The 9,938-nt window shown below is 43.5% G+C and overlaps 1 protein-coding gene across 1 annotated transcript; it reads left to right on the top strand.

The window, feature by feature from the left end:
- The first annotated feature begins 539 nt into the window (after positions 1-539).
- Positions 540-9,700, top strand: LOC109912983. Its single transcript, XM_048619088.1, has 4 exons — positions 540-582; positions 715-997; positions 1,770-1,831; positions 9,288-9,700. Exons 1-4 carry the CDS (start codon positions 540-542, stop codon positions 9,698-9,700), a joined length of 801 nt encoding a protein of 266 aa, XP_048475045.1.
- Positions 9,701-9,938: the final 238 nt, after the last annotated feature.

A 9,938-nucleotide genomic window follows, 5' to 3' on the forward strand; every position in this document is an offset into this window, starting at 1 on the left:
AAACGACAGGAAGATTTAAAGGTGGCTGTATGCTCTGTTCCAGGGTATTGACAATTCGACTGGGCTATCTCACATTTTAACATGACTTTCATAAGTTGCTCTGATTCTGGTTGATTGAGTCTGAGGTGCCTTCCTCCCGATTGAATGTTGAACCGAAATGCCGGTTACAAGTTCAGAGGAATGTTAATGACTTCCTGGCAGTGATGGAATGTGGCAGGTAGAGGGTTGCAGTGTGTGAAATATTCCCAGTGCCCTGAAACAGCATTTCATACTCAAAGGATGGCATCAATGAATCCACATGGCCGACTTCTGAGCTCATCCTTCTGAGTGGGTGTAGAACGGAAGCTCTTATTAACAGAACAGTTTCCAATCCCGCCCCCTGTACGTCCGACTAATGTAGGAGGGGATTTCACATCTCATCAAGGACTGTGCCCTCCGCAAATTAACGCGATCAGTCAGCTGTATTTTAGTCCAGTTCTGAGACCCCGTCTCCGAGAGCAGTTTCCAGCTCCCGGTTCATATAAATCATGTGTTGCACCATGGGACTCATTCTTATCTTCACACTGTGTGCCTATTTACACCGTAAGTACGGATCAAGCGATATAACATTGTGGACATTTTGCATAAAGCTCTCCATGTCCATGAAAACAGCAGGCATTGTGTCGGGGTCCAGGTCACTTGATGCCCATTAATGTATCTCTCTTTAATTTCCAGGATCTTTCTGTCAGTCAGTGGTACAGACCCCGCCAGCGGTAACCAGGGAAGAGTGCCAGTCTGTCATCATCGACTGTGTTTTCTATGGTGGCTTCTTCGCTTATCCTTTAACGAGAGGGGATTTCTTCAAACAAACCCAGACTGGATCAGAGTGGGAGCGGGTATCGGAAGTGGGGAGGTTTACTATGAGGATAAATAAACCAGAAAAGACATTTTCGCTGGAAATTCAGGATGTGAAAGTTGAAGACACCGCCACCTATTATTGTAAAGCCGAGTACCAAGAAAACACACAATGATGGGGCTCAGCTTCCCGTGACACAAATAAACACTCTCTGCAAATTATCACAGAAACAAGTGAAAATCCCGAGTCCATCTGCCCTGAACAGCCCATAATTTCACCTCTCATTGCCAGCTCCACAGTTCTGTTTGTAACAGAACTGGAGTGTCACTGTTATCATCTTCTGTATAGTAAATGCTGAGCGGTGTGATAGTGATGTATTTTGTGGGATCGTTGTCAGTGAATCGATGTTGGAAATAACGGATCCCAATCAGGAGTCACTGATAGCAGATGGGATCCAATTCTGAAGCTGGCACCTGGAGCCGCAGTTTTATCAAAGTTTCCACATCTGACTGATACCGGGAGATTTAGTGCTGACTGGAAACACTGTGTGACTAGATGGGGTTCCACAGTGGATGACACCTGATGAAATATCATGTACAGTTAAAATACATATTCTGTGGGCCCGTAGTCAAACATGTGTTGGTAGATATCTGCACCCTTAATTAATTTTTTTTTTAATTTTCCGATTTCTGATCCAGTTCTTTTACGTTGTTCCCAATTTCTACGCAGATTTCATTTCCAGTTCGCATTCTTCTGCCGTGTCTCTAATATATTAGATTTTCCCCAAGAACGACTTGAACTGACATGTTATATCAAACTTGGAATCGAGCGTACTGATTCAAATCTCCTCAACAATGAAGCCGAGCTGAATGGTGATTTTCGTCCAGGAGTTTTGGGTGTCAGCAGTTCTTGCATTGGTGTGACTGAGAATGGTGTCACTGTGGGACAAGTATTACACTGTGGATGGGTCCGGGACGGAGTTGACTGTCACAGCCGGTAAGTGGTTCCATACCCCACCGTGTTCAATACTGCCCAGGAAACTGCGTACTCTCTTTGTATTCTTGGGATCTATATTTCTTCAACAGAATTTCATCCAAAACAAATAGTTTTCTAAGGAAAGTTTTTATTGCAATTTTAGATTTGAGAGCAGAACTAGCAGCATGAGTGAGGTCTCGGAGTGAAACCAGAGATAAGACAGCATAGGTTCAATTGACCTAATCTGGTACATCCTTGGTCTAAAGGGGATATCAGATGATAAATCCAGCATCCCAGTCTCTCACACTAATTCAATTTGAATTGTTTTAAATCGGGTCAACTTATGAAACCTCTAACCCTCACTCACACGTCTTCAGTTGCACGTTCCTGTGAACACAGGAGCGGTGTCAAGCAGTTCTCTCCTGTGAAAAGGATTTCTGTCTGATCCTATCAATGGGAACGAGGAACTGGGAAAGATTATCTTGATCTACAGTGATTAGTGTGAGATCTGGAGGGGCTCGAACCCCAGAAAATGACAAGTGGCTTCAGAGATCATGGTTTTAGTCCTCGCAGATTTTTATTATGTGACAGTCACTGACTGAATTTAGTTTTATTGTTCCAGAAATTTCTTTCAGTTGGCTTAACATAAGCAATCATTTTCTTCCTTTGCTCCTTTCAGTCGAAAAGTGTAACCACAGACACCCACCCACAGTGAATATTAATGTTTGAGATAATGGTGTTAACATTTTTTTTTCGATTGGAATCTTGAATTTTGTGACAAAGTACAAACAGCCCAATCAGAAACTAATACAATTGCGTTTTGTTTTAACTCTTCTGTTGTTAGAAAGCATTCAGACAACACAGTATGTAATGGTTTGACTAGAATCGAAATCCCTGCCCGTGTGTGATGAATTGGTTAGTTTCAGTCTGACAAGTCATAGTCTTCTCTGATTTCCGAATTTAGGGTGTACTCTTTGTGATGGTTGGTTTCAAGATCTTGCTGGATTTATCACTGTAGATGCCTCCGATATGACTTCTTTTATATGTTTTTTTCCCCAATCTTTCCAGTTCGATTTCATGCTGTCTTCAAACAAGGCTCTCATAGCTCTGAGCTCATTTGTGTAAGAGTCTGTAAACAGGTGACATATTTATGCATCGTTTGTCCGAGCGCTCCAATATTATCCTTTGTTTTGCAACTACAGAAGCGAAAAAACCTTTAACATTACTAACGGGGAGGCTATGGGCACACGCTTGGGCCCAAGCTATGCCTGCCTCTTCGCAGGACATGTGGAACAGTCCCATTTCCGCTGTTGTACTGGGACTAAGCCCCACCTCTTCCTCTGCAACATTGATGCCTGTAACAGTGCTGCTCAGTTGCTCCCATGAGGAGTTTGAACAGTTCATCACTTTACTAATACCTTTCACCCCAAACACAAATTAACCAGGACCATCTCCAATACCACCTTCTCCTTCCTGGACCTCTCCATATCCATCTCTGGTGTCCGCCTCGAAACTAACATCTATCTCAAGCCCACTGACTCTCAGTCACCTGAACTACACCTCCTGTCACCCAGCCCCCTGCAAAAATGCGATTCCCTATTCCCAAATCCTCTGCCTCCACTGCGTCTGCTCCCAAGATAGAGCATTCCACTCCTGAGCATCCCCGCTGTCGTTCTATTTCAATGACCGTAACATCCCCCCTCCGGTGATCAAAAATGCCCTCAACAGCATTTTTGAATTTCCCGCATTTCTGCCCACATACCCCTCCCGCCCAAACAAAAATAAACACAGAATCGCCCTTGTCCTCGCGTATCATCCCACCAAACTCTGCGTCTATCGTATCATTCTCCACCACTTCCACCATCTACAATCCGACCCCACAACCAAAAAGATGTTTCACTCCCCATCCCTATCTGCCTTCCGTAAAGACCACTCTCTCTGCAACTCCCTCACCTGCTCCACACTCCCAACTAACCCCACTGCACCCAGCACCTTTGCCTGCAACCGCAGTAAGTACTACACGCGCTCTTATTAACCATTTTAACTCCCACTTCAACTCCCTGGGAGATATGTCCATCCTGGGCCCCCTTCAGTGTCACAATGACACAATCCGCAATCTGGAGGAGCAACATCTCATATTGCGCCTTGGGAGCGTACAGCCCGAAGCCCTAAACGTGGAATTCACCAGTTTTAAAATATCCCCACTGCCAGCCTCATCCAACCCTCCCTCCTTGTCCTGACCCAACCTGGCCATCTTCTCTCCCACGTATCCGCTCCAACACACCCACATTCCCCGACCACACCCTTCGTCTTCCTATTTATTTCCCAGCTCCCTTCCCCCTCCCCATTTCTGAAGAAGGGCCCAGACCCGAAACGTCAACTTTCCTCCCCTCTAATACTGCCTGGCCTGCTCTATTCCTCCAGCTCCACACTTTGTTGTCTCACTTGCGAAGACCTTGTGCTTGATTTTACTTCTTCCTTTCACAGCAAGCTGATGTGGTGTTCAGGTCAGAGGGTCGAGGTAAAGGGTGGCCTTTCAGACTGCTAAAAAGTTACCTCAGAACACAATGGGACCTTGACCACATGGCTCGATGTACCAAGGAATGGCAGATGGGGATTAATCCAGATGAAAGTGAGGTGCAGTATTTTGATATGGCAAATCGGGCAGATTTATGCACTTAATGGTTAGGTTATGAGGAGTTTTGCCAAACAAAGAGAACTTGGAGTGCAGGCTCATATTTCCTTGAAATTGGAGTCGGAAGTGCAGTGAAGAAAGCATTTGATGCGCTTGCCTTTATTGGTTGGTGCATTGAGTACAAGACTTGGAAGGTCACATTGCTGCTGTACAGGGTACTGCTTAGGCCATTTTTGGAATAGTGCGTTCAGTTATGCTCTCCCTGCTATAGAAAAGATGTTGTGAAACTTTAAACGATTCAGAAAAGATTTACAAGGATTTTGCCAGTGTTGGGAAGTTTAAGGGAAAAGGAGAGGCTGAAAAGGCTGAAGCTATTTTCCATGGAGCGTCTGAGGTTGAGGGGTAACCTTACAAAAGTTTATAAAGTCATGTGGGGCATGAATATGATGAATAGTAACGGTGTTCTCCTTGGGGTAAGGGAGTCCAAAACTGGAGGACACAGGTTTAAGGTGAGGGGGGAAATATGTAAAAGGGGCATTTTTCACGCACAGAATGGTGAATTTAGTAAATGAACTGCCAGACGAGGTGGTGAAGGCTGGTACAATTACAATATTTAAAAGGTATCTGGAAAGCTATATGAACAAGTAGGCTTTAGAGGGATATGGGCAAAATGCTGGCAAATAGGGCTCAATTAATTTAGGATATCTGGTCCGCACGGACTAGCTGTAACGAAGGATTGCTTCCATGGTGTACATCTCTATGACTCTATGACGTCGAAAATCAACTGTCTGGTGTTGGGCCATAGTTACATATAGGATTACACTGGTTTGGTTTACATTAATCATAACTTTGAAAAAATATATTGGCCCAATTAAAAAGGATCCAGCTCTTAAGGGATCGATAAGTAATCCACACGCTTTGCTAGATGTTTCAATATGAAGGGGGGCAACGTATTTTGAAAAAGAGTGGGGCATAATGTCAAGACAGATGAGCCATCCTGATACTCTTCAATTTTATAGCCCTATTTAAGGGTGGTATGGCCTCTCCTGTTCAATATTTATATACTTCTGCACCATCAGCTTTGATTTTCTTTTAATACCACTGAATAAAGATTTGAGCAGAATTGGGCATCGTATGGAAAATTTGAACAGCCTGGGCCTCCTGTCGATTGTCAGGCAGTACGAAGAGTTTCCAAAGAAATCCTTGACCTTCAGCCAAAGGCTGAATGAAATCCATGTGACGACATTGTTTCCTCCGTATGTCAATCTGGAACGAAGCACTGTACAATACATGACGGCGCCAACACAACAGATGATTCGGAGGGGAACATTTCTGTAGAAGGGTCTGGAACCGAAACGATAGCTTTCCTGCTCCTCTGATGCTGCTTGGCCTGCTGTGTTCATCCAGCTCTACACCTTGTTATATACAGATGATTCTGCGGAACAACAAAACAGCTCGGCCAGCCAACCAACCTCAAGATTCGGAGGAATGCATTTATACAGAGACAGATCAGAATGTGGAGCTGCCTGACATGTGGAGTGTTTGGACAAAATGGCTCAATGTGATGATTGCATAGCTTCAAAATAGAGAAGGGAAAGCGGAAGGGAATGGAAAGAAGCAAGAATGAGGTAAAAACGTGTTAGTTACAATTCAGGAGGGAGGAGGCATTTGCAGAATACAAGAACTGGCGCAGGCAATTGTCCCGAATGGACTGCAATTGATCTGCAGATTCCAAATGATGCAATTCTCAGAGAACACTTTGCCAGAAAACACGGACAACAGTTCATCGATCTGCTGAGGGACGTGGAATTGTAAGACAACCTCAGAGCTTAGTTCTCAGTGCCATTAAAATCATATATAAATGGCACTGGGTGGGCCCAAACGCTAATTGCAAGACTTTGGGACCAATTCACAAGATTGGAAATAGCAAACAAATGTCACGAAGTAAGAAATATAGATTTTGAAACGAAATTACTTGAACAGAACTCAGAAATGTGAAATCGATCGAGATTGGTTCCCTAATTTACTAAAAGACAAATAGTTTCAACGGTAGACTGGAGAGACAGTGTGGTTATACAAATGTCACAGAAAGTTGACACCCGTGCACAAAATAATGAAAGTCTCGAAGGTTTTAGAGTAAATTTGTAGCTCGGGTTGCGGATGTTGTGGTTGGTTGGCTCGCCAAGTTCGTTCGTTGTTCCGCAGACGTTTCATTACCCTGCTGGGTAACATTATCAGTGTAGCCTCCGATGAAGTGCTGTTGTGTTTTGCCGCCTGTTATTTGAACTCTGGTGTCCATCGGGCTGGATTACCTCACTTCCGGTTTTCCTTCGCAATGGAGCGATATGGGGTCGAGCTCTATGTGTTTATTGATGGCTTTCTTAGTGGAGTACCAGGCTTCCAGGAATTCCCGTGCTTGTCTCTGCCTGGCTTGTCCCAGGATCCTGGTATTGTCCCAATCGAATTGGTTCTTCTCCTTATCCATGTGGTTAGAGATGAGTGAGTATTGGTCATGTCTTTTTGTTGCCGATTGTTGTTCGTGGACCCTTGTGGTTAATTTCCTTCCTGTTTGTCCAATGCAGTGTTTGTCATATACAAGATTCCCTGCAGTGACTGTGAAAAATACTGCATTGTACAAACAGGAAGGAAATTAGCCACAAGGGTACACGAACATCGATTGGCAACAAAAAGACACGACCAATACTCATTCATCTCTATCCACATTGATAAGGAGAACAATCAATTCGATTGGGACAACACCAGGATCCTGGGACAAGCAAAGCAGAGACAAGCACGGGAATTCCTGGAAGCCTGGTACTCCACTAAGTAAGCCATCAATAAACACATCGATCTCGACCCCATATATACTCCACTGCGAAGGAAAACCGAAATGAGGTAATCCAGCCCGACGGACACCAGAGTTCAAATAACAAACGGCAAAACACAACAGCGCTTCATCGGATGCTGCACTGATGATGTTACCCAGCAGGGTAATGAAACGTCTGCGGAACAATGAATCAGCTGGGCGAGCCAACCAACCACATTAATGAAAGTGTCACGAGAGTTTACAAAATAAATCATACAGCTTCGCAAGCTTTATTGAGAACAAAAGTAAAGAAATTGCGTTAAACCTGTCGAATATGCTTTGACCCCAACGAGAATATTGTCAGGTTCTGGACAACGTGAAGGCACGAAAGAGCATGCAGAATCATCTACAAGAATGATTTCACGGTTTAGAAGGTCGGGGACAGAGATGGATTGAAGAAGTTGGGACTATTTTCCTTTGAGAATTGAAGTTTGATAAAAAAAAGAATGACTCAGAACAAAGAACAATACAGCACAGGAACAGGCCCTTAGGCCTCGAGGCCTGCGCCGACACAGTTTGCCCTTCCATGCTAAAATTGTCTCCACACGCAGGATCCGTACCCCTTTATTCCCTTCCTATTCATGTGTTCGTTCGGGTGCTTCTTGAATTTTGCTATTCTTCCTGCTTCCACAACCTCCTCTGGCAGAGCAATCCAGGCACTCCACAAGCTTTGTATGAAAAAACGTGCCTCGCATATCTCTTTTAAAGTCACCATCCACCCACACCCCTCTGCACTTTGAACCGATGTCCCATTGTAATTGACACATTCACGCTGAGAAAATGCTGCGTACATTCTACTTTATCCATGCCATTCACAATCTTATAAACTTCTGTCAGTTCGCCCCTCAACCTCCTGTGTTACAACAAAATAAACCCGATCTATCCAACCTTTCTTCGTAGCTAAAAACCCCCATACTCGACAACATCCTGGTAAACCTCTTCTGTGCCGTCTCCAAAGCGTTCACATCCTTTCTATTTGATGAAGGTATTCAATATCATGGGGAGTCGGGGTAGAGCAGATAAAGTGAAGCTGTTCCCATTGGTGGAAAGCTTGGGAACTAAGACGTACATATCAGCAGAATTGATGAAAAAGAATCAATGACGACTTCAGAAAAAGAAAAAGAATTTCATGGTGAATAGTTATGATCTGGAATGTGTTTCCAGTTTAATATGGTTTAGTATAGAAAGGCAAACTTGATCAAGGTTTTCAAGAGGAAATTGGATATTTGTCTAAGAATGAAGAATGTGTAAGGCTGCTGGTAGAGAGTGGGAAGTGGTACTCGCTGAATTCCTCATTAAGATAGGCAGCATGTACACGCCAGGCCGAATAACCTTCATCTGTATTGTTACTGTTCTTTGATTCTATTCTCTGATACTGTGACTTACAGATACCTACCATCTATCCAGGTCAATCACTGCTGATGAGTTTTATGATGTTCTATTGGATCTTACTGAGTTCAGTGATGTACCACAGCGGAAGGTTTTGTTGGTCATGCAATTCTGGAAGCTGATAATCTTAGTGAGGAGGTGAATGAACGATTAAAATATTTCCCCAGATACACATTTCACTAGAAATACACAATATTTTAATAAAATCATGGGAGCAAACAGCACAGCTGGTTATCCTCCTGTCCCTAGTGCAGGTGCAGATAGTTCAAAAAAGCAACAAATGTTTTCCCATTCTGTTACTTTTACCCATTCTCCCGGTGTAATTCCTGTTGTAGTAACAAAGTCAGTTTTGATTCTGAACTCTGCTAAAGCATTCTGGCGTTTCAGCCAGATCACAACAGCTCACAGTGTCAACAACAAAAAATTGCAACCTCTCGACGTTATTTTGTTAATTATGACAAAGGCATCCCAACAAAGAGTCAAATTAAGAAATAAAATATTTTAAATACAGAACTGTTTATACAATTACCAAGATTCTGGCGTAGTCAATTCATACATTTTTTTTTTTGTTTGTTTTTATTCCACAGATTCTCCGACCTTGGTATCCCGCGGTCCAGCAGTACAAACCTCTGTTACCGGTAACACCGTTACTTTAAGCTGTGAATATTCAGGATTCTGTCATTACACAGTTTACTGGTACCGTCAGTCCCCAGGAGAGGCTCTGAAATACCTGCTTCAGAGATACACTTCAGGAGAGCAGAACAAAGAAAATGCAGGAGGAGGAAGAATTTCTGCTGATATTGACTACACAGCAAAAATCAGTCGTTTAAAGATCTCCACAATACAACTGAGTGACTCTGCTGTGTATTATTGTGCACTGAGTCGGCGCTCAGCAAACACAGTGCTCCGGAGCACGGAGAGAGCTGTACAAAAACCTGAACAGAATGGAAATCACAGACAAAATGATACAGAGCATGGGCAAAGTTGTACAGAAGTATGAACATACTGGTGATTACAACACAATAATACAGAGCATGGAGAGAGCTGTACAAAAACCTGAACAGAATGGAAATTACAGACAAGATGATACAGAGCACGGAGAGAGTGGTACAAAATCATGAACATACTGGCGATTAAGACGTCGTAATAAAGAGCGCTGAAAGAGCCGTACAAAGACCGGAACGGACTGGGGTTACAGACATGGTGATACAAAGAGCGGAGAGGGCGGTACAAAAAAT

The sequence above is a fragment of the Rhincodon typus genome, chromosome 42 (genome assembly GCF_021869965.1).
Source record: "Rhincodon typus isolate 14 chromosome 42, sRhiTyp1.1, whole genome shotgun sequence".
Taxonomy (NCBI): Eukaryota; Metazoa; Chordata; class Chondrichthyes; order Orectolobiformes; family Rhincodontidae; genus Rhincodon; species Rhincodon typus.